Source organism: Sorex fumeus, unplaced genomic scaffold (genome assembly GCF_029834395.1).
Source record: "Sorex fumeus unplaced genomic scaffold, SorFum_2.1 ptg000061l, whole genome shotgun sequence".
NCBI lineage: Eukaryota > Metazoa > Chordata > Mammalia > Eulipotyphla > Soricidae > Sorex > Sorex fumeus.
Window position 1 is genome coordinate 9,322,456 of NW_026606118.1, and position 25,380 is coordinate 9,347,835.

General features: G+C 48.3%; 1 protein-coding gene across 2 annotated transcripts in view; it reads left to right on the plus strand.

Annotated features, from left to right (window-relative positions):
* The window catches only part of CNKSR3 (CNKSR family member 3), a 108,977-nt gene extending 92,610 nt beyond the window's left edge, over positions 1–16,367 (plus strand). For both annotated transcript variants that reach the window (XM_056125880.1, XM_056125881.1), the window contains 6 exons: positions 489–557; positions 1,814–1,960; positions 5,564–5,688; positions 10,674–10,882; positions 11,337–11,426; positions 14,944–16,367. In XM_056125880.1, the coding sequence (XP_055981855.1) occupies positions 489–557; positions 1,814–1,960; positions 5,564–5,688; positions 10,674–10,882; positions 11,337–11,426; positions 14,944–15,242 (939 nt within the window). In that variant the 3' untranslated portion in view covers positions 15,243–16,367. The remainder of the gene's footprint in view (positions 1–488; positions 558–1,813; positions 1,961–5,563; positions 5,689–10,673; positions 10,883–11,336; positions 11,427–14,943) is intronic.
* Positions 16,368–25,380: the final 9,013 nt, after the last annotated feature.

Consider the following 25,380-nt stretch of genomic DNA (forward strand, 5'->3'; position numbering starts at 1 on the left):
TCTCTGGCTGCAGAGAAAACGTTTTTTTAAGTGGATCTCTGGTTTTCATCCACTCTGAGCAATGCATCCCTGAGTCTGGTGGGTGCCCTGGAAGTAGCTGTTCTGATTTTCAGTGACAGACGACCGGGCCCTATTGGGTCCTAGTCCTGTCTGGTTCTCCACACTCTCTGGCTCTCAGGAAGTCAGACTGATTACTATTTTGTTTTCTTTTTTTGTTTGCTTGTTTTTGGTTCTTACCCAGTGGTGCTCAGGGCCCACTCCTGGCTCTGCACTCAGGAATCACTCCTGGTGGTGCTCAGGAGACCATATGAGATTCTGGGGATTGAGTCTGGGTTGGCTGCATGCAAGCCAAGTGCCCTGTCTGCTGGGCTGTCTCTCCAGCCTCCAATTTCTTGAGAGAATTACGTTTCTATCACTCCTGCTCTGCAGTGAGAGAGGGAAGGTGAAACAGGAGGCTTCAGTCACAGGCATCTCTCTTTTTCTCTCAGTCTCCTGCAGACCGATCTCAGAAGATCCACGCGGGGGACGAAGTCATCCAGGTCAACCGGCAAACTGTGGTGAGTTGGGTCTCAACACCTCACATGTCAGCTCCCCTCAAGAACTTTCATTTTTTCATAATTTTAAAATAATTTTTATTTTTGTAATCGAGTCACTGTGAAACAGTTACAAAGATGTTCAGGATCAGGTTTCACTCAGACAGTGATCCAACATCCACCCCTCTACCAATGTCCACTTTCTACCACCAGCGACCTGTTTCCCTCCCATCACCCCCAGCCCCCAGCCTGGCTCTATGGCAGGCACTTTCCTTCTCTCTCTCTCTCCCTCTCTCTCTCCATCTTTCTCCCTCTCCTCCTCTTTCTCTCCTTCTCTCCCTCTCCTTCTCTCTCTCCCTCTCCTACTCTCTCCCTCTCCTTCTCTCTCTCTCCCCTTCTCTCCCTCTCCTTCTCTCTCCCTCTCCTTCTCTCTCTCTCCCTCTCCTTCTTCTCTCTCCCCATTTCTCCCTCTCCTTCTCTCTCTCCCTCTCCTTCTCTCTCTCCCCATTTCTCCCTCTCCTTCTCTCTCTCCCTCTCCTCTCTTTCTCTCCCTCTCTCATTCTTCTTTCTCTCTCTGCTTCTCTCTCCCTCTCTCCCTCTTCTTCTCTCTCTTCCTCTCCTTTCTCTCCCTCTCCTCTCTCTCCCTCTCGTTCTTCTCTGTCTCTCTCCCTCTCATTCTTCTCTCTTTCTCTCTCTCTCTCTCCCCCCCCCTCACTCTTTTTGGGCAGTACGATTTGCAACACGGATACTGGTAGGTTATCATGTTTATTCCTTTACCCACTTTCAGCACTCAGTTCTTATCTAGAGTGATCCTTTCCAACTCTCTTTGTCATGATGGTCCCTTCTCTGGGACCATCATGACAAAGGTAGGTAAATGTCCTACATGTTCTACATTGGGAAGGTAAATGTCCCAATTACCTTCTGCCCCAGCACTTGAGGCAGGCTTCCACCATAGTCTAATCCTTCTGCTCCTCCCCTCAAGGACTTTGAACTAAACCCAGAGCCCTTTCACTTAAACTTTATTTATTTATTTATTGTGAGTGGTTGGTGCTGGGGATTGTACCCAGGACCTCATACACGCGTGGCCTGTCCCCGGACCATGTGCGTGCCCCTCTGGAAGGTTCCAAATCTGCAGTGTGTATCTTTCATCTTCAGGCCCGCAAAGATGAGCATCCATGTGACCTGCCTCTGGGTCACAGTGAGTGGGGGACATTCGCCCCCTAGGCCGGGCATCTGCTTCTGTGTCGCTGAGTCTCCCTCCCACCCTGTTCTCCTCCTAGGTGGGCTGGCAGTTGAAGAACCTGGTGAGGAAACTGCGAGAGGACCCCACAGGAGTGGTGCTTCTGCTCAAGAAACGCCCCACGGGCTCGTTCAACTTCACCCCTGCTCCCCTGAAAAACCTGCGGTGGCGGCCGCCCGTCGTGCAGGTAACTTGGCCCGGTCACCCCATCTTCTTGGCCACCTCACCCACCTGGGCCTTGGGGCCACTGCCATGTGCATCGCGACACTATTATCTGACTTGGATGGAAGCGGGTCTAGGCTTGCTTGGAGCGTTGGCGGCCCCAGCGACCCCCGCCCCCGGGAATGGGCCATTGCTGTCCTCAGCCTCTTGTTGCCACGGTTTGGGCCTGTTGCTGTCAGCCCCCAGGAAAGAGCCTCGACCCCACTGCCTGCTCGCTTCCAGGGAGGTGACAGCCATAGAGAGACCCGCGGGCTGGAGTCCTGAGCTGTGGCAAGGGTGGGGGGACCAGGGGTGTGGATGTGTGGGTGACAGTCTCAGCCCTGGCCTTCTGTAGAGCGAGCAGGCCCTTTTCCCACATTCTGTTATTTCAATTCACTCTAGACACTGTGTCCCCTTATTGGCTCCTCTTGGGGTCCCTGCTGGCCCTGGCTCTGTCTGCTTGTGTCCTATGTGGTTCTGAGACCACCAGGAGAAGCAGTGACATTTGAAAAGCCTTTGTCTTGTTTTGGGGGCTGGCGCGATAGCACAGCGGTAGGGCATTTGCCTTGCGTGCAACCAGCCTGGCCGAGCCGGGTTCGATTTCTCCGCCCCTCTCGGAGAGCCCGGCAAGCTACCGAGAGAATCCCACCTGCACGTCAAAGCCTGGCAAGCTACCCATGACATATTCTATAATCATTATGCCAAACACAGTAACAAGTCTCACAATGGAGACGTTATTGGGCCCACTCGAGTAAATCGATGAACAACAGGAGGACAGTGTTTGTTTGTTTTGTCTTGTTTTTGTTTGGGGCCACACCAGGTGGTCCTCAGGTCCTGGCTCTACACTCTGGGATTTCTCCTGGGGGAGGTTAAGGGGGGAACATATGGGATGCTGGAGCTCGAACCCAAGTCAACCACATGCACAGCAAGTGGCCCCTCTCTCCCCTTTGTAAAGCGAGTGGCAGTCCCCTCGGGGTGGGGTTCTGTTGTCACCTTCTGACTGTGGGGTAGGGGACCGTGCAGCCGTCCGTGACCCTGGCACTGTGCCTGTAGGTGTCCTGTGCGGGGCATGTTGCACATCAACAACAGGATGTGGCGGCTGGAACACAGAATGGGCTGTGACCAGAGCGGGTGGACACGGGAACAGTGTGGCCGTCAGCCCAGCCCTTCTGTTGGCTGTGCGCCAGCAGGTGCTGCTTCCGTCCACTTGGGCAGGTTCTTAGCAGGTGCAGCTGACTCAGTGTGACTGGTCAGCCCCTGCTCACTGCGCATGCCAGCTTGGCCAGCTACCGGGGTGCGGGACAGGAGGGGGCCTCTGAAGACAGGGAGCTGAGGAGGATGGAGAGGCAGGGGGAGGTGAGAGGGGGATGGAGAGACAGGAGGAGGGGGTGGGGATGAAGAGATGGGGGAGGGGATGGGGGATGGAGAGACGGGGGAGAGGAGGGGGTATGGAGAAACAGGGGAGGAATGGGGGATGGAGAGAAAGGGGGAGGGGATGGGGGATGGAGAGGCAGGGGGGTTGCTAAGGGGGGGGACAGAGAAGTAGGGGGGAGGTGATGGGGAGTGGGGATCAGTGGGAGGTGCCTCTTCCCATGGAATCCTGGGTCAGGTTGGGCACTGGGCCGCTGGGCGAGCCTGTCAGGGATGAGAAGCCAAGTGGACCCTGGGGCCCTACACCACTTCGCCAGGAAGGTGGTAGCCAGAACCAGCTTTTCTCCTCACAGTCGGGGCTGAGTTTCTGCCAAGGGCCCTGAGAGGGTGAGGCCATGCGTGTGGACATGCACGTGGACTGTGAACCCGGAGCCTGTGCTGTGGGTGCCTGACCGCAGGCCGGGAGGGGCAGCTGCCCCTGTGGACGGGTCTCAGAGGAGGGCACAGGTGTGAGCCCTCGAAGCAGACACTGAACGCACCCTGGGCTGGCATGAGGCTGCGTCCTTTGGGATGAGCTCAGCCTCCAGGGCTGGAGGCAGAGAGACAGCCAGGATCCGGGGGTGTTGGCTGGCCCGGTCCCCCGGGGGGCCTGGCCATGGGTATGAGCCGGTGCTGGCCCCAACAAGCCCCACAGAGTGATGCAACAGCTGGGCTTTCTCCCGTGCTGCGTAGAGGTGAAGGCACTGCCAGCCTTGGTTCCTTCCCGCCTCGCTCCCTCACTTGTGTCCTCACGGGCCCTTTGCTCTGGGCAGTCCATGCCATGCCAAGCTCTGGTGCCCCGTGCATTTTCATATTGGATTCGGGTCCGAGACGGCCGCGTCTCCCACTTCATCTCCTCTTTTAAGGCGCTTTCTGGGCCGAACCCCTAGTACAGCGGGGATGGCACTTGCCTTGCACGCAGCTGATTGGGATTTGATCCTCAGTGTCCCCTAGGGTCCCCCAAGCCTGGCAGGAGTAAGCCCCACGCTGACTGGGCACATCCCCACTCCCCAAACGATGCATTTCTGGAGCACTCTGGATGTAGGCCTGGGAGATGCTGCCATTGTGTGGGACTCAGAAGAGAAGTGACACTCGGGCCAGAGGAGAGCGGGTAGGTGCTGACCGTGCACACAGCTGACCCGAGCCCTCCTGGGAGTGAGCCTGAGAGTGTAGAGCCAGCAGTGTGGACATCCTGGGGTTCTCCCCCCTCCCCCCAATAAGGCTCTGAGAGCAGGAGCCACAGGAAATGTTTCTGAGGCCACAGGGAGACCAAACCAGCAGAGTAAGAGTGGCTGGTGACTCCCTCCAGAGAGAGGGGGAAGTCCAGGCCCTTCCAGAGGCCATATTCCTGGAAGCTGGATGGGGCAGGAAGCCAAGTCTGGGCCTTCTCCCAAGGATGTTGGGGCCCGGGTGAGGCCCATACCCCTGGCCAAGGAAAGGAGATCAGACACGACCCCTGAGGTCTTCACATTTCGAGCTGTGGTCAGGAGGGCAGAGCTAGAGGCTAGGATTGAGAGGGAAACCAAGATTCCATCACTGTTTCACTGTAATCTGCTTATCTATCTGTCTGTCTATCTATCCATCTATCTTTTTATTTTTTATTTTTCCACCCTTGGGGCAAAAAAAAACCCTCGCAAAAAAACAAAACCAAGAACCTACCTGATAAGTGTGGGTTGGCGTATGTTATCTAATCTGTGTGTCCTACTCAGTGCCCTCCTAGGGGCCCCGTCACACCCTCATCCCTGCATGTGGGCACTCTTGTTGAATCCTCACAGCCACACCTTCTGTCCCTGGGGCCCCCCATTCTTTAGAGGAGACCCCAAGATGCTGAGTCATGAGACCTGGAGGGACACAACTGAATCAGGGCCGTAGCCAAGTTTCTCAGAGTCCATCTGAGTCCTGTATCTATCTTTTAGTGACGTGGTTAGTGATTGGCACGATCTTGCCCTGACCCACCCCATCCCGTGCTGGAGGGCCCCGTCAGCTCTGCTTTCAGAAAAGGAAGTAGAGGCAGGGAGGGTGGGTGGTCTGCTCTGGGCTAGAGCCCACCCTGCTTGTTGCTGGTATAATCGCGTGCTTCTTGGTGAGTTCTGAGCCTTCTGGGGGAAGTCGTGGGTTGATTGAAGGCTCTGATGATGGTGACCCTTCCCCTGTCCCTCTGTTCTCCCTCCTGCTGCAGACCTCGCCTCCGCCCAAGGCCCCTCAGTCCCCGGAGAGCACCATGGACGCCTCACTGAAGAAGGAGAAACCTGCTATCCTGGACCTCTACATCCCGCCGCCGCCCGCCATCCCCTACTCGCCCCGGTATGTCCACGCTGGTCTCAGGGTGTGCGGGTCCCCAGGGTGGATGTCCTAGGTTGGGGAAAGGTGGGCATGTCGGACGGGGTGGGGGGAATGCAGGAAGGACTTTGAGAGGGAAAGTTACTGAACTTCCAGGGAGATGGACCTGGATTTGAAGACTCCCTTCCAGGATCAGGGAGAGGCTCAAAGGCTCGTGTGCGTGCTTGACCCCTGGGAACCCTGGGTTTGATCCCCCAACACTGCTAGTCCCCTGAGCACTCAGCTCAGGAGTAGCTCCCCAGGTAGAAAATTTTTTTTTTAATTTTCTTTTTGTGTCACAGCCGGTGATGTTCAGGGGTTATTCCTGGCTTGTGCACTCAGGAATTACTCTTGGTGGTGCTTGGGGGACCATATGGGATTCTGGGAGTCAAACCCAGGTCAGCTGCATGCAAGACAAACGCCCTACCTGCTGTGCTATCACTCCAGCCCCCCGGCCTAATTAATTTTTTTAATTATGAAAACAAACCTGCCATTGAAACTTGGGATCCTGGCAGCTGACACGGGGTGGTGGAGAACGGGCAAAGTGGGTGGGGGGAAGACTTCCAGTTATCCAGGAAATCAGTCATGGGAAGTACTGGCCAGTGTGGGGACCATGGGTGACAGTCCTCATTGTGTATGTCACTGTTTCCCAGAGCGGGTGCTACCACCCCTCGGAAGACCCTGGGTGACGGGCAGGAAGTGGGGTGTTACAACCTTGAATACAACTTATGGGCACTTTCTGTTCGTTTGCTTAAAGAAGGTAGATTTCTGTAGGACAGTGGGGGGGGGGGGGGGACAGTACAATAGTTGGCGTGCAGGCCTAGCTTGTGTCCAACCCCAGTTCCATTCCTTGTACCACCTGGTCCAGTGAGCATCGCCAGGTGCAGCTCTGCAGGTCTCAGCACTGCTAAGGTGGCCCAGGTCTCCCCAGCACTGTAGGGTCTGAGCAAGCACCCCATCCCCGGGTCCAGCTGGCTGAGAATGTCTGTGTGCTCCCAGCCCTGAGCACTGCTTGGAATCCCTCGCCACCCCCTTTTGTGAAGAGGAAGACAGATAAATGTCCAGCAGTTGCTGAGTGATCTCTTTTCTTCTGTGAAGCGGGTGATGGGCCATCCAGGTTTGGTTCTCTCTGGGTATCTGGGGACGGGGAACCAGCCGAGGGAGGAGAGCTCGTGAGTTCTCCTCCAAGACAGGATCATTGGTAATGTGGAGTGAGTGTGTTCACTGAACTCTGCTCCTGAAACTAATTGGCATTGCTATTTAGCATGAGGGGGCTGGGGCGATAGCACACCAGTAGGGTGTTTGCCTTGCACGCGGCCGACTGGGCTGACCCGGGTTCGATTCCTCTGGCCCTCTTGGAGAGCCCGGTAAGCTACCGAGAGTATCTCTCCCGCACGGCAAATCCTGGCAAGCTCCCCATGACGTATTCAATATGCCAAACACAGTAACAAGTCTCACAATGTTATTGGGCTCACTCGAGCAAATGGTTAGCATGAGGGCGTGTGGGTCAGCATAGCTGCAAGGAGAAAGGAGTGGTCTTTTGGGGAAGGGGCAGCGAGGGCCAGGTCTCCTAGGGAAGAGGAGTCTACACAGAAGCAGATGTGCTCTGGAAGGTGCCACCTGGCTCCTCCCTGGCTTTGGAAGTGGCTGTTTGGGAGTCCCTGAAACTAGATTCATCTCTAGGGAGAAGGGTTGCAAATAACTTTTGTGAAATTGCAGCTTGATTTTGCTGAGAACTGTGTTTGCTGAGATGTGTGTCGGTGGGCGTGAACTGTCCCTACTTGGGCACATGTTTTATGTGTATGGGTGTGTCTGTTATAAATTCCTGATGATTGTGTTCTTAATGGTTGTCTTAGCTGTTACCGGGTGTAATCAGGATGCCCTTAAACATTGTATAAGGGCTGCTCTAGACAGGGAAGTACAGGCCTATTTATAGCCACACAGCTGTCACGTACTTTGGTGAAACTCAAGATTGGGTTCATTGATTCAGTGTGTGTTTACTGAGCTCTGGGCTCGGTCACTCTCTTCCATAAACCAGCGGCTAAATGATATCTTACTCAGCTGTCCGAGAATAACCCGAGGAGTACGTCATGGTGCTATACCGCTTCATACGGCCAAGTTTGGGCTGAGCTTAGATTCGTTTTTTACTTTTTATTGGTGCTCTGTGTTTTAAGCTGAGTCCTATTGAAGCTCTGTGGGTTTATTGTGTTTCCTCCTTGGGAACAAAGAATTCTCCCTCTTCTCCCTCATGATTTGCATGGAGCGTTTTTTTTACAGTAGGCAGAGCAGTTTCTATAGCAGGCAGTGCTTTCCTGTGTTCAGAGACCAGAACCACATGCCCGGGATCTGGAGGTTGTTCAAAGCCACAGGTAGTTGGTGCTTCTCTACATGGAGGGCACCGCACTCAAGCCCACGGGACAGATGGCAGGAGGAACCTCGTATCCAGTGTCTCTGTGTGGGGCTCAGTGCAAGGCAGTGTGAGCAGGAAACAGACAAGAAATAGAAAAGAAAACTGGGCCTTGAAGCCTTGAATCTACTTGGTTGGGGACACACACACACACACACACACACACACACACACACACGCACCCATCACTGCATACACATCATACACATGCACACATGCATCACACGTACATGCCACTTGTCACTGTCACTGTCCTCCCATTGTTCATCAATTTGCTCGAGCGGGCCCAGTAATGTCTCCGTCATGAGACTTGTTGTTACTGTGTTTGGCATATCGCATACGTCACGGGTAGCTTGCCAGGCATTGCCATGCGGGCGAGATACTCTCGGTAGCTTGCCGGGCTCTCCAAGAGGGGCAGAAGAATCAAACTTGGGCCGATCATGTTGGCTGCGTGCAAGGCAAACGCCCTACCTGCTGTGCTATTGCTCCAGCCCTCTGTGCTATATACAACATACATCACACATACATACAACACACACCAGACATCATGTACACATGCTATACTCCCACCCATTTCCATGCATGTACTCATCACACAGAGACACGTGCATACAAACACTTCCCACGCCTATACACATAAACATACACGTACCAAACCCATCACACAGTAATACATGTTGATGTGAACAGACCCATGCACATACCACATACATGTGCGTGTATCACATGCACACACCGTTACTGAAGAACCTGTTCTGAGAGTGGAAAGTGCAGCTGGCCCCATAGCACTGAGGCTGGGGGCTCTGGGAGGCGGGGGGATTAGGCTCTGAAGTTCGCAGAGGAGACAGTCTGTGTGGGCCAGCTCTGTGCAGGCTCACTGCGAATACCACTTGGGCAAGGCAGGGCTCGAGACTGTCTGAACTCGTCTGACTTTATTTTACCTACTAGGTTTTTGTGGGATTGAGAGGGGGTGCACAGCTGGTGGTACTCAGGGCTTACTCCTGGCTCTGTGCTCAGGGATCACTCCTGGTGGGTCTTGGGGCACCGTGTGTGGTGCCAGGGATCAAACCTGGGTTGACCATGTGAAAGGCAAGCACCCTAACCCTCATCCTACCTCTCCACACTCCCCACCCCCAGCTAGTTTTCATAATGACCACCCAAAGAGATGTACTGAATGCAGCTCTGTAGCCGGTAACTTGAACTCCACTAAAATTAGTTTTACTTTATTACAAGCTGATGTCTTAGATAGAATTAACTTGGAATCTGTGATCCAACTCAGGCTGGTTTCTCTTGGTTCAGGAAACAAGCTCTCTCTGTCGGTTACACTCAAGGCCCTTGTGTAGGTTTGGATGTGCTTCTCAAAGCCAGCAAATCCATGACACTCCAAGTGCTGTCTTTTCTGTGTCTTGGCAGGAAGACTGATCCGGGCACGGGAAAGGGGCTTTGCTAGATCCCACCTTCACTCATGAGCTCTGTAGCAAATAGGAGCTTCATTTGTAGCACAGAAATATGGAAACTAGTTATTTTTTTAATGGTATTTTTATACCATTTAGATGCTTGAAAATTTCACGTACTTTCATAGGATCATGGTTTTCAGTCTGTTTTTTAGGGGGAAGTGGAGATTTGAGTTGTCCTAGGTAGTGCTTAAGGGCTCTGCCAGCTCTGTGCTCAGTAGCCAGGCCATGCTGGTGATAGAACTGGCGTTAGCCACACGCCAGGCAAGCACCTTAACCCTGTAGTATCGGCCCATAAAGTCTTTTTTTGTGGGGGTGGAGAGCCACACCCAGCGATGCTCAGCCATTACTCCTGGAAGTGCTCAGGGGACCATATGACCACTAAGTACCATTTTTCATACCTTCACAGTCACCTGTCCCCACTCCCACCCCGTGAAAAAGGAAGGAGATCCGTATGTAATTTAGGGATCACTGGGACTGATAAAGGAATGCTTGTTTCTCTAGTGGAAAAGGAAAAAGTCTGTCTTTTTTTCTTTCTTTAAAGATTTCTTTCTTTCTTTCTTTTTTCTTTTTCCTTCCTTCCTTCCTTCCTTCCTTCCTTCCTTCCTTCCTTCCTTCCTTCCTTCCCTTCTTCCTTCCTTTCTCCTCCCTCCCTCCCTCCCTCCCTCCCTCCCTCCCTCCCTCCCTTCCTTCCTTCCTTCCTTCCTTCTGTGCCACACTGAGCAGTGCTCAGGGCTTACTCTGCACTCAGGGATCATTCCTGGCAGGCTCAGGGCATCTTGTGGTGCCCGGGTTCAAATCTGGGCCATTTGCATGCAAGGCAAGCACCTACCTACTGTACTATTGCTCTGGCCCCAAAGCTGAACAATTTCTTTCTTTTTGTTTTGTTTTTGAGCCAGACCTGGCCGTGCTCAGGACTTATTCTTGTTTCTTGTCTCTGTGCTCAAGGATCATTCCTGCTGGGTCTTGGGTGACCATATGAGGTGCCAGGGATCAAACCCAGGGAAAAGGCCCTTTCCGCTGTACTATCTCCTACATGTTCCTCCATGGGCCGTGACTGACATTAGAGGCTCTCCGCCAACTGCTCACTCTTCCTCCTCATCTTGCAGGGATGAGAACGGGAGTTTTGTTTATGGAGGAGTCAGTAAGTCGAAACAGCTGCTGCCTAGCCGGAAGGGGTCCGAGTCCCCGAATTCCTTCCTGGACCAGGAAAGCCGAAGACGGAGATTCACCATCGCCGACTCTGACCAATTGCCCGGGTATTCGGTGGAGACCAATATTCCGCCCGCAAAAATGAGAGAGAAAAAACCCTCCTATGGTGAGTCTGCGTGTGTGGCTCTCCGTCTGCCCTGGGCTCTCGCTTCTCTGCCCCACCCCCTTCCTTATTTGGACCCATTGGCTGGATTTGGCAGACTCGAAGGGTAATCCGAGGAAAACATAAACCTCAATGAAATTCTAAGTATGAGACCTTTATTCATCTCTTTCAAGCGGAGCCTTGTGGAGTCCTTACTCCCCTTGGCTCTGGAGCCCGGCGGGGTGAGATCATGTTACGGTTTTAACTTCAGTGCCGGGTTGGCTTGAACTCGGAATGTCAGACTCCGGCCTGGCGCTGCTGCCTTTGCTGCTTTTTCATCCTTTCCATACTTGAGGGCTTATTCTTGCCTCTGCTGGAGTGAGTGTTAGAAGAGGGAGGGGCGGGGTGCAGCCTGGAGACGGGGCGGGCGCCTCTCTGCACCCATTCTCACTGGCTTCTCACTTCTTTTCCTCCGAAGGCAAACCCCGGCCTCTGTCCATGCCAGCCGACGGCAGCTGGATGGGGATTGTCGACCCTTTTGCCAAACCTCGAGGCCACGGAAGGAAAGGTAAGTGGCACCGAAGCAGACTCTGCAGCACCAGAGAGAATCCCAAGAGCCAGGCATCCTGCCGGTGGTGTTTGTCCATGTGCTTTGAAAGCTGTGTAGACAGCATGCAAGGGCAGGTGTCTCACACCCTGACACTGAGTAGCCAGCCCGGCTCTCAGGAATTGCTGGGAGGAATTGGAGTCCCCTTGAACACTACGGGGGTGGTTCCTCCAAATCCCACTCCAGACCCCTAAACCAACAATAGTTTGTATGTAGTATTTCTTCATTCTCATTCCCGGCTTCTCACCTGAAGATTTTTTCAAGACCCTACTTGTGTCTAGAAAGGTAAAATTCTACAGGTAAAAAGATCTGCAACCCATTGTAGAGCTACAACCCAGGTAAAAAGATCTACAGCCCATTGGTCATTGTATATCCCTAATTAGTGTTTTGTGCTTTGACCAGGCTGTTACCACTTGTGGTCAAAATTTTATTTTTTTTCTATTTTTAAAATGTTAAGGTCATACCGTATGATGCTCAGGCCTTACTCCTGGCTCTATTCTCCAGGATCTCTCCTGACAGAACAGGGAGATAATATGTGGTACCAGGGATCAAACCTGGGCCAGCCACGTTGAGGACAAGCACTCTACCTGCTGAACTTAGAGCCATGGGTCTAATTTTTTGATGATTATACTTAAGAACATGGCAGAGTCTGGCAAACTCCTTGTGGCGTACCCAATATGCCAAATACCAGTAACAATGATGGGTCTCATTCTTCTAACCCTGAAAGAGCCTTGAATATGGCACTTTTTAAAAAATCTCAGGGCTAAGATGAAGGAGGCGTTACTGGGGCCTGCTCGAGGCAATCCACGAACAACAGGACGGTCGTGATCGTGATACTTCAGAAGTCTATTGTTAAATAATCGTGTCCTAAAGTCTACCACTGTTATTATTGAAGTATTTGATTTTTTAATGAACACACATGGATTTCCACCCCTCCACCCTTCCATCCCCGTAGAAGAAATTTGCACGTGATTCGCCCTGTAATCAAAATTCCTGCTCACTGTACTAGTCTTGAGTGAAATGTTTATGAATATTCTCACTGAAGGAAGGGACAGGGGGCTTTTGAACCTTCAGGCTGGGAGGATGATGGAACGTAGCTCTTGTAATGCAGAAATAAGAACAGGTGAAAAGTTCAAGTGCATAGGGTCTGAGATAGGAAAAGGAAAACAAAAAAATTTCGGGAGGTACAGTTTCCAAAGGGCTGGAGCGATAGCACAGTGGGTAAGGCATTTGCCTTGCACGCGGCTGACATGGCCAACCCTGGTTCGATTCCTCCACCCCTCTCAGAGAGCCCAGCAAGCTACTGAGAGTATCTCGCCCACACGGCAAAGCCTGGAAAGCTACCCGTGACGTATTCGATATGCCAGACACAGTAACAGTTGTCACATTGGAGACGTTACTGGGCCTGTTTGAGCAAATCGATGAACGACGGGAGGACAGTGGCAGTAACAGTGACAGTTTCCAAAGTGCCCTCCATGCCCGGAACTTGGCAAAGCTACTTGCCCTCGTGTGTTGCTTCACCTGAACAGGTGCGCGACCCCTGTCAAAGGGGTGCTGGGAGGAATTGGTGACCATGTGGCAGTCTGAGGAGCAGTCAGCAGGTGGCAGGCCTGTCCCTTGTTTATCTTTCCAAGTGTTTGCTATGTGCGTTGCCATGCTTGGGCCTTCCAGGTTCCGGTTTGGTCTTTGCTTTTCTTTCCCTCTTGAGAAAAGGGGATAGAGATTGTGAAAATGAAACTGGGAAAGATACATGACTCCTTATTCCCATCTTCCACATTTTTCTTGTGTCATCATTTTATTTGATTTGGGGGCCACACCTGGAAGTGCTCAGGTCTGACTACATATGATACGGGGGGGCTGAACTGGGTCTCCTGCATACAGAGCATGCGCTCCAGCTTGTTGGGTTATGTGGGATCATGTTAGGAAGATTTCTGCATACTGACCCCTTAGAAGGAAAAGAATAACTTCATAGGGAGACAACTCCCATAACAGAGAATGCAATTCTTTTTAAATGTGTCATGGAGTGACCTTTAAGTTCTGGAACTGATGAATGCTACATATTGACCCAAAGCCCTACATTTTATTTTCTATTCAATTTCCTACACGCCCTTTTCTACCCTGTGCGGTCTTTCTTCCAGGTTCAAACCCCCTAAACATTGCAGAACTGTGAAATCATTGAATCCCACCCATTAAAGACCAGTTGTGCCTGCCCTCCATTCAGGCTGACAACCAGACGTTCCCATTTTCTCAGCACTCCTCAGGGGGTACGCCAGCCTTGGATCCACTGCTTTTGAACCCAGTACCCCTTGGGACAGGCATGGGGCAAGGCCAGATGTGGATGGAGGGACAGAATTCTCTGGCCTCCTTTTCTTAGTTTCTGATTCCAGTGGAACAATGAACCATGCCCTGGTAAAGCAGGATAATGGGAGCCTCGGACCCATGTTAGCCCCCAGTTGTGGGTACAGCCGGGGAGACCGGGGCACCCTGAATTTCTGTGTTTCCAACACCCAGTGGGTGGACCCCACCATGAAAGGGCACGATGAGGGTCATGTAGAGCTGGGGGCTGTGGGAACACAAATTGCTGTGCAGGGGTTAATATATTTGTTTGTTTGTTTGTTTGCTTTTTGGGTTACACCCAGCGATGCATAGGAGTTACTCCTGGATCATGAACTCAGGAATTACTCCTGGCAGTGCTCAGGGGACCATATGGGATGCTGGGAATCGAACCGGTTGGCTTCGTGCAAGGCAAACACCCTACCCACTGTGCTATTGCTCCAGCCCCGATATATTCTTTAAAAGCATTTTTTTAAAAGTATTCAACACTTGATTTCCAAGGTTGTTTGCCAGAGTGTCTGAGGCATAGAATATTCCCCCCTCCAACACCTCACCAGCCCACAACTCCAGGCTCCCTCTTCCCGCCCCCACCTGGCTTTGTGCCAGGCTCAATTTTACATTTAAGTTTTGAGACTCAGGTTCCGGTGCCTTCAGTCATGTTGGGTCTTGTGGTTTAGATGCACTGGGCCTCTCCAAGCCCTTGGCCCCTGGCACTGGCCCCTGTGGGACTTCCGGTCCTCCCCTTCCTGCTCCTTTTCCATCTACCTCCATCCTTTCCACTTTGGTCTTCGTCCTTTGGAGCCAACATGTTGCCCATCTTTAGTACCTTCCATTGTCTTTCTGTGGTCTCTGCGTCTGTCCTTCCCACTCATTTATCCCGAGATCCTCCAGCTCCAGCCAGGTCCTGGTTATAGGGGGGGTGTTTCTGGTTTGATTTGGGGGGACCCACACTGAGCGGCGGTACTCAGGACTTGATCCTAGGTCTGTGCTTAGGGATCACTCTTGGGTGTCTTGGACTCGCTGGGGCTATGGGGGATGGAACCGACATGCTGCAGCTTGCAAGACAAGCACGTCCCCCTCTGGACCATCTGGGCCTGTGCAGGGGAGGGGCTTTCTGACGGCCTATGGGCTTTGTCCTTAACAGGGGAGGACGCCCTCTGCCGGTACTTCAGCAACGAGCGGATCCCCCCCATCATCGAGGAGAGCGTCTCCCCGCATTACCGATTCTCCAGGCCGGCGGGCGAGCGGCAGCTGGTGCGCGGCGCAGACTACATCCGAGGCAGCCGGTGCTACATCAACTCGGATCTGCACAGCAGCGCCACCATGCCCTTCCAGGAGGAGGGGACCAAAAAGAAGCCTGGCGCCACGGGGGCCAAGTCCTCGTCCACAGAACCGTCCCTGTTGGTCAGCTGGTTGACCCGCCTGAAACTCTTGACTCACTGAACTATGCCCTCCGGGGCTTGCCACCAGTGCCTTGCGTCCTCAGCTGGCCACCGTTGTGATTTGCAGCCGCAGTATTAAGTAGTGACCTTATGCAATTCCTTTATTCCCACCCTCTCTTCCCTCTGTTTTTTGGAAAACCATCTGTTACCCTTCTTGGGATCTTGATGTCCTTGGATGGGACCAAATTCGCGCATCTTGAGTGCTGGCTTACGGAGACGGAAGGAGATGGATGGATGGATGGATGGATGGATGGACGGACGGACGAACAGATGGAGCCTGCCTTTTCTTCAGCAGGATCCAGACAGACACCATTGTGTGCCGTGGATCCTGGCCGGTCAACTGAAGAATTGGGGGGGGGGGGGCATTGTTTGATTTGGGAGTGGGACAGAGATGAGTGGCCTAGTGTCTCAGAAGGGTTGGTTTCTGTTCCAACTTCTTCACCTGCAAGAAGAACCCAGAGAAATCAGCCTTGTTTAGAGTTTCTTCCAGCTGCAGAGACTGCGTTTGTAAGTGTAGTGTCTTTGAGTGGAGAGAGTACGTTCTGGGGTATCAGATGCTCATTCAAAACAGACGTTTTAAGTGTAGCATATTACACTTGGTGAATTCCCCTTTCCTGCCAGACTCTGGGCAGGTAGGTCAGTCATGCAGACCTTGCAGACACATTTAGAGGACTCACCCATGCTCCGATAAGTGAGTGGTGATTGGGGGTAGGGGGGAGGGGGACTGGGGTCTTGTTGTTTTACATTATTGTCTTTTAAAGAAAAAAGAAGCTCTAAGATTTGCTGGCTGCCAAAGTCTCATTTAGGAAAACGAAGCAACAGTACTTAACGTTTCTGAGTGATACATCCAGTTTGCATTTTGATCTGTTTAATGTCCATCTTTTAGGAAAGAGAGGACCAGTCTTCTCTTTTACAGTTACCAAAATTGTACACAGTTTGCTAAGTAGAACTGTCTTGAAATGTCTCACGGTCACTCATTTTCAACTTAGCGTCAGATATCTTGAAAAAAGTGTCTCTGGTATTAACTCTTGTTTAAACAGAATGTATGATATTTTGTTAGAATGGAAAAGTGCTATCCTGTTAATTTAAGTGTTTTAAATATAGTTGTATATTTTTCTTACTCTTAGTCACATGTAGTTGAACTGTCTTGTTTTGCTCTGTGCGTGAAGCGAATGAGAGAGAATGCTTCCTTTACAGAATTATGAGGGTTCACTGTTAGGGTTAAAAGATGAAATGAACCCTCTCATTCATTTGGGGATTTTATGGCGTGATAGCAGGGGACACGGAGAAAGTGTGTGCCAAGAAAAATGACATCTCAGAAGTTTTCTGTGGTGTCTTCCCCATAAAGCTGGTCTCCTCTTTTCAGCACGGTAAGATATCCCCCTCACTGCCCCGGCATCACTCACTCAGTTAAACCATCTGATCCGAAGAACTGAAGATTCCCAGGGTTAGTAAACATTGGCACTTTGGATATCAGCCCCTCGGGTTGCATCCAGCCAGGTGGATTTCAGGTCCACCTCGGGTACAGGACTTCAGTGAAGATGGAAAGTTTCACAGGAAGTGGAATTGGGCCAACAGAGGGTACAGGGGATCGAGGTGTGTGATATTGGGGGATTCGCTGTATAAGGTCAAGTGCTGGGAGTGGGAATGGGAGAGGCCTGATGACTTAGAGGTTTTTTTTTTTTTTTGAGCAACTCAATAGTCGTCCCTTGTCATCAGAAGTACTGGTAATGTCACTGGCATCATCAGTTCTAAGTTATAGACAAGCAGGGGAGCCAGTCTTTTCCTGTTCGCTCCAGCTGGCTTTGTGCCCAGCACAGGGTGACAGCTTGGCTCCCTTTCTGGGTCTGGGGAAGGACTCCATGCTGGTATTCGGTGAGGACTCAGTGAGCCATGGATGTCTTAGCTGAGTCTGATGAACTTCCTCGAGACGACTTGTAAGAAGTCAGGCTCAACGGTTGGTAGTGCCCAGTGATGGAATCAGGCATGTGTTTTCTCGACTCTTCCTGAAGACCTCACGGGGACTGGAGTCATTTCTGGAGGGACTTTGCTTCCCTCGCCTTCAGTCAACCTCCATTGCCTCATTATTGATGGTTTCCTGCTGCGCTGTATTGGAGAGTCAGATTGATGCAAAAACATGCTTGTGTCTATCTCTGCTGACATCAGTCATTTGACACTGATTCCTAAGAAATTAAACTTCAGTGATAACCCAGATATAACCATGTGTTAGTCAATGACACCATTGGACAGGGGTCTTTAAAACGGTGATTTTTTTTTTTTGAGCCCTGCCAGACCCAACTCAATACCCATCTCTTGTTACCATAAGATTTGGTAATTTTGCTGCCATCATCAGTTGTAAGTCATAGATGATGAAACTTTGTATTTCAAAGCATTGCACCCATGTACTACTTCCAAATGACAAGGTAATGCAACCAGTCTCATCACATCAACACATCAATTTAGTGTTGTAAGTGAAATACAAATAGTATGTGATATTTCTTAATGGATTAATAATCTTACCATGTAAATTCTCTACCATGATTATTTTCCAAGATGCAATGAAAGCAGGCAAAGTTAGCATACAAGCTGGCAACAACCAGTGCAGATAAATACAACCTTATCTCGGCAACTCAATGGGGAATGGAATTAATGTCAGCAAAATGATTTTTTAAAATAGGATCATTCGGGATAAAGTTCTAGACCAAGCAGAAGACTATAAGAGCTACACGATGCACACAATATGCTGACTTAATGCCTAATACTATCCTAAATTTATAACAGCTTTATGAGGTAGGTGCCCTATTATATCTGAGGGAGAAATCCAAGGGGACATAGCTGATGAAAGCTGAACTGGAATTAAATTTAAAGCTTGACACTGTTGCTCTTAATCCTTTTCTGGGAGACTTTCCTCAATACAAAGAATTGCATTCTTCTTTTTGATTTTGTTTTTGGGTCATACTCACTGGTTTGAGGACTCCTGGTGGGATTTGGGGGAACATGAGAAATGCTCAAGATCAGACCAAGGTTGACTGTGTTCAAGGCAAGTGCCCTACCTGCTTTATTATTGCCCTGGCCCAGAATTCACTCTTAAAATGTCCTTTCATCTTATTAAAACAGGGCAAAGAATTACCCATGTATTTAGATACATATGTAAGGAAATTACAGCTTCACTTCTTTCTAAACTGGGTTTCCACTACATGAATATTTGTCGGCACTTGAAAGCTTTGTTGATGAGAAACAGCTCTATTTTGTGAGGGGTCAGACTTGAGAGGCTTGTCCGGTGCTCCAGCTCCACCTGTTACATCACGCAGTGAGCCTCCACCTGTTACATAGTACCTGTTACATCATAACTGAGGGTAGGTAACCTCCAACCCTCAAATGCCCTGCCCAGAAGTTTCTTAAAATACCTCTAGGGGGCGGTACCATTTCCCTAAGAGCTGGTAATTTCAAAGCAAGGTCCTGTAGCACACACTGGTAGTGTTTGCTAAGTATTTGTTCATTTTCTGCTTTTGCTTTTCTCTTAGTTCTTTTCCCTCTGAGCTGGAAGTTTAAAACCTATTTTAGTGGAGATGCTTTTGTTTCTGTGTTTACTGCCTTGAAAAGCAATTGGTTGGTCTGGCCCAAGGCTCATGCCTCTTCCCAAGTTTCATTTTGTTAGCCTTCAGAAAACCCTAAGAGGTATTTACACAATTATTTTCATCCCTCCACAGAGCTTGAAATTTGAATTGTACCAGCAAATATTTTGTTTTGGTTATTTATTTATTTATTTTTTGTTCTTTTTTGCAACCATGGGCACAAAAATGTGCTGGAGACCTAATTTGGACATTTCCACCTTTTGTATTTGTGATTAATCTTAAAAGAATGTGGTTCCCACCCTGAGCGATAATCTCAGCATTATTTCCTTTCCAGCGGGACGTGAGTACTTCCCGCTGTACCCTTGATGGGGATGCAGAGGGTGGGCATCTTGCAAAGGAGTGATCTGCTTTTGGATTGGCCATTTTTAACTTGGCCAGTGATGATTGAAATTATTCAGTTTTGGGAGCTGCTCTATTTTTTTTCTTGAATTCATACTTGGAGGGTGACTAAAATATTTTTTTTTAAATAAAAACTTTAAAAGTACATAAAACTGACTTTGGTGAATGTTTCTCTAAATATTTGGAAGGCTTTATTTTCATGATGGGTCAACACTAGTAGAACCACAGCCAGATGTGATGCTGACTGAGATTTTTAAAAATCTATTTTATAATCTATTTAAAAATAGATATTTAAAAATCTATTTTCTAAATCCACAGGATATGGATTTAGAAAAAACTCACCTTGTTATTATACAGTGTATGCTAGAATTTTTCTGTTTTTATTTCAGCAGTCATCCCAGTATTAGTGTTTTGTAAGTTTAGTGCTGCTATACCAGACTTATCCCAGAGTGTGAAGGCTCCCCCACCCCAAGTCCCTTCCCTCCATCCCCAGCACTCACTGATCTCAGCTCTGTGGACCATATCTCATTACCTTATGATTGAAAATTTCTCAACTGTTAAACTTTGTTTTGTGGGGTTTGAATTATTACCAACCTGAATTATTGCTACAAGAGTGCTGTTTTGATCAATTTGAAGTTTAGTATAAGAAAGCAGTAATCAAAGTTAAGAGTGGTTAGAAGGTCTTATTTTGTTCTCATTTTAGGGGTCGAGGTCTATCCCAAACTCTGGAAATTGTGTGTGTGTGTGTGTGTGTGTGTGTGTGTGTGTGTGTGTGTGTATACAGTGTTTGCTGCTGGTCTATGAACTCAATGACTTGTTTTGTTTATAATCAACAAAATAATGTCACTCATCCAAGAGACTGTCAACTCAAGAATCTTCTAGGGAAGGGGACTGTTCTAGTCCTCCTTTCCTAGAAGTGTACGTGGTATCAGGTTATTCAGGACTTTGACTTTGCTTGTAATCAAGGCATATGTTAAAGTTCGGTGGCAGTGTTTAAGAAGTGCATCCTCTATGATCAACCATTCCTCTGTGCCAGTTTGCCAGAGACCTGATGATTCAGGCCGATGTCTACCACAGGAGACCATGGACTTCAATTCTTCCCGGATCCCTGTCAACAGCAGGCTACAGTTCCAAAGAAAATCAGACAACTTGAGTTTTCAAATCGCAATTACAGCTGAATATTACACATGCACTCTTCTACCATGCCACTTACTTGCTTGAAAAGTTGTGACACTCAAGTAGTAGGAGAACATGAAGAAATAAACTTCAGGACTCAAGAGGTAGTACCGTGGGAAAGGCATTTGCATTGCACACAGCTGACCTGGGCTTGGCCCCTGACCCCACATATGGGCCTCCTGTCCTGCCAGAAGGACAGTTACGTGTCGCCCCCCAAACAAAAATCTCAAAGGCCTTTGAAAGAAGAGGCTATATTACTCTCCATTTCAGGAGTCCCAGAATAGGGTTATTCTCTTTATTTTCTCTCCCCTGTCCCAGGGCATGGCAAATACCCGTGTATTTATGAAGGAACGAGTCAAAGGAGAGGACCATCAGGGAGAGTATCATTTTTCTCAACGCCGAGGGATCCATTCAAAGGAGTTTCCCACTTCATTGCTGAGGCGGCGCTGACTGAATCTTGCTTCACTTGTTATTTTGACATCTCTTAGTCTGAACATTTTAATTAATGTGAAGACACACGGAAGCTTCAGAAACATTTAACATAGTAATGTATCTGAAATAAAATACTCTTCCATTTTTGCAGGCATTCGGTTCTCATTCATGTACGATTGCTGTCATTCTGAGAGACACCCCCCCCCCCCCCCCCGCATGGACATTGAGAATAAGGGCTGATTTAGATGCCTCTGACCTCAGCAACTTGGTATTGGGAAGTTAGAAGCAGTTGGAGCTCGGCTTTGGAAGTCTTTGGAAGTCAGCTTTGGATAATCCTGTCCCGTGTTGCCACTTACAAGCTCTCAGACTTCAAGCAAGGTTATTTAACTCTGGCTCCCGAAGTTATCTCGGGGAAACGGGGATAATAATAGACTACTTCCTAGGCTTACCGGGATTAAAGGAGATAATGCTCCTGAAGCCCTTAGAAAAGACGAACATGGGGTGCTTAATAGATGTTGACTCTTGGTGGAAAATTCTAGTGATAATCTTGATGCTTCTCAAGGTGGAGCTCGTTAACAGGGAATTGCTCATTCTTTTGTCCCTAAGTGGCCAGGGTCGGTTGCTGCTCTGAGCCCTCATTTCCAGGCATGCAGGTTTCACTGGTGTCTGTTATTCAGAACTTTCCACTGAGTCTGAACTTGAGAAAACAGAAGTCTGTCAAGGATGAAACACGCTGAGCAGGGGTTGATTTTATCATTGGTTTGAGTTACCATCAGCCTGTTCTCTCTAATCCCCAGCTTGCTTTAATAATAAAATCACTATCTTCCACCTTGTTCGCTGAATGACTTGCCTCTGAGTCTTGCTGGGAGTGGTACCCCCCAGTATTTGTGTGTGTGTGTGTGTGTGTGTGTGTGTGTGTGTGTGTGTTTCCCATATGATAAAAAATAATGGTAGATCATATGATGTAGAGGTTCTCTTGAAAACAAGCTCTTATAAAAATTCAAATTATAGATTGTATAGAATACAGATTATAGGTTGTATAGAAGCTGCAACGGACTATCTCTGAAGATCTATTCCAAGTGACTAGGTCTAAGGAGAAGTGAGGGTTGAGAAAACGAGCGGAGGCAAAGGGCGCTGGAAAATGGTTACTGAGCTGGGCTCTCATCTGGATGATGTGATTGTGCCTGGGTCAGGCCCCTCTGGGTCTGGTCATTGTTGCCTGTTGGGCTCTGAGCATCAGACCAGCAGAGGCCTTGCTCATCCAGACACCGTAGCTGAATAAGCTTTTTTCTAGAAGAAAGTTTGTGAGTTGAATCCTTCTGTGAATATCTATGAGTTGAGATCATGTATCTGTGTCACGGAGTTGGGGTGGCATGGTGGGAAACAAAATTATGATGAATTTTTTGTCTCTTCCCTGCTTGAGTGTGTGTGTGTGTGTGTGTGTGTGTGTGTCTCTATTGGAAAGAACCATAAGATGAATTTATGACTTTTGCCACTTTAAAAGCCTGCAAAGTAAAACAAAACCAAACAGTTCTTATGGTTCAACCAATGAATTGCAGATGCCCCAAACACGGTTCACTTTTTTTTTTTAAAAAGATATTTCTCTAGTAAAAGTCAGTTCTATAATATATCTTGTATGTACAGTAAATGGTCTCCCTTCCTCTGTCTCTTAGTTGCTCTCTCCCTAACACTGAATCACAAGCCCAAATTCAGTCTCATTTATAATCATACGAAATGATTGCTCAGTTCCTAGGAAAAGGAATGACAATCAGATGAACATTTTATACTAACTGTGCTCAAGGACAGACAGGGTTTGGTCATAGGCATGTTAGATTAGATGGCCAATTAAGAAACACTATAAACAAGATGAACCCAGGCTTTTGGAGAAGAAAGCAGTTAAGCTAGGATCTTTCAAGATTTGTCTTTCACTCTGAAGGCAATCAGATATACGGAAAAAGATGTCTTCTTGGGAGTATCTTTTTTCCCTTATTTTACTTTATTTTCCTTTGTGAGCTGTCTCTTCAATGAAGTTCTATTATAGGGAATTCAGTGATAGTGACTACCGTTCTTCTAAAACATAAATTACAAATGCCAGTGGATACAATTTGGTGTGTGTATTGGTTTGAATGAATAAGTACTTAATTTTAACTAATGTCATTCCTGAAACCCATATGTAACATGATTCTGGATTCTTAAAATTCTGATGGAGTCATTCTTCTAAGTCCTGTCACCAGTATGACTCCCCAGTCATCTAGAAACTCTTTTCACCCTTCTTGGGACAGAATGAATTGGACTCTATGTTAGTGTTTCTAAAACATTGACTCATCCTGTGAGTTAGATGTTTGACTCTAGCTTAGATTCTGAACCTTTTAAGGCTGGGTTTTATGACTCATGGTAGGCAGAGCAAATATTATTGAAGGAACAAGATGGTAAAATTAACGTCTCTGCAGTCAGAGGAAAAAAATAGATTAAAGTTTACAGTGAAAAACGACTTTATTTTAAGTTTTATTTTTAGACGGTTTCATATAGAATTTCATTACATTGGCTCTCATTCTAAAGAAAAATACCAGGTGTCAGAGCTCAATCATATTTATAGGAGGAATAAAACTTGGCCATCAACACAGCTTCTTTGGTTTCAGGATTATAGAAACTTCTGAGAATATAAGCATTTTTCAGAAAACTACAAAGGATTCATTTATGACTCGTACAGGCAGTTTCAAATTATATAAAATTAATAGTGAAGAATAAGGAGTAAAAGGATGTCCCTATAAATTCAGGTAAGATAGAGTATCATTTTAGCTGAGTGGTGTTTGATGGAAGATGAGTCATATGTACCGGCGAAAGCCAAGTGTATAAATATGAAAGCTATTAGCTACTAAAATATTACTAGGAAACTTCCTCCAGAGGGGTTTAATTATGAAACCAATGAAAATATTGTTGCTGTGCTTTAGAGACAACAAACAGTGCTTCAGGCATTGTCAGGAAACATGGAAATCTAGTTTCAAGTTAATGTTGTCTTTTGCTCATTGCTACATTGGGCTCCTTTGAGTCTGTGGTATTCTACTTTCTTGATGTATAAACACTTCCAGAAATTCTGCTCCCCCACTCAGCCTGCACTCCAAAAAAGACAAGTAACTGGAGACAATCAACCACGATGCAGTTCAACAACAACAACAAATGATAGCAGATGACTTAAAAAGAGACTCCTTTGCCAATCACAGTTACCAGCAAAGGTGATTACTGATCTCTTTTTGGTTGCTTTTCTGCAATGAAATACACCTGGGCATTTCCTAAAAAACATCCAGACCACTCGCTGAAAATGTAGACTGCATGTTACATGGGAAATGGGACTGAGTTCTGTTCTTGGCAATGAGTTCTCTTGGATTATACGTAGTGTGTATCAAATGAGAATATTCTGCTTTTTTCTTCTGGAGCATGGTCCGGAGTACCTGGGAATCCTTGATCCTCGGAGCTCTGGTCCCAAGTACCCGGGAGTCCCTGCTCTCTAGCTCTGCAGTCTGCCTTCCTTTCCCCCTTGTTTCCTTTCACCCTCTGACTTTGACCTTTTGTTCTACTCTTTCATGTTTGTGTTTTTGGATGCAGTTCAAGCCACGATCACCTCTGTTCCTGCATTTATTCCCCTTGTTTGGTCCATCTCCCACCTCTTCCTCTGACTTCTGGGATGGGAGGAAAGCACAGCTATATTTGGCAATCCAGGGAGTGAGCATGAAACAGCCCTGCCCGTCCTGCTTCGTGTCTGTAGGCCCTCGGTGTGCTCTTTTGAACGGTGAGAAGAAACTTGGAAAAGTGATTCACAGTTGCATAGGCACTTGCTGGATTTCCTAAAGTTCACAGAAAAAGCAACTGCCCCCTTTTGTGAAGCTTCTCTGCTCTTTCTTTCCTTATCAGTTCATCAATTTCTGCTCTTTTATTTTCTCTCTTTCCTTTGAGTCTGTTATTTTAGAAAAAGACCTACTGTGTGAGACCCATGCTGTAATGAACAACCAATGAACCAGTGACTTTATATGTGACAAATCACATCGTCCTTATTTAAAATCCACTATAGCTGCTCCAGGTTGGAAAACACTCCCTGATGCCTCTTCCCCAACTATCAGCTTCTGTCATAAGATTTCTCCAACTTGGACTCCAAGTCTTCTCTGTCACCGTCCACCTGGTAGACAGGTGGTGAGTGTGGGACATGGGAGAGTGAAGCTCCAGAGTTAATCCACACGACCAGACAGTCACTATCTGATCTACCAGGGGCGTTGGTGAAGGACCCGGACCAGTCTTTTTGTTTTGGGCCACAGCCAGCAGTGCTTAGGACTTGCTCCTGGCTCTGCACTCAGGGTTCACTGCTGGTGGGGCTCAGGAGACCCTACGGGGTACTTGTCATTGAACCGAGGTCAGCTGTGTGCAAGGCAAGTGCCCTACCTGCTGCTCTGTCTCTCCAGGGTAACAAATCTTAAGGATATGATTTGTCAAATTCATTAAGAATGTCTAAATGCATTTTTAAAAACACAAAGCCAGATCTGCAAAAATGAGTAAGAAGCTCTACTT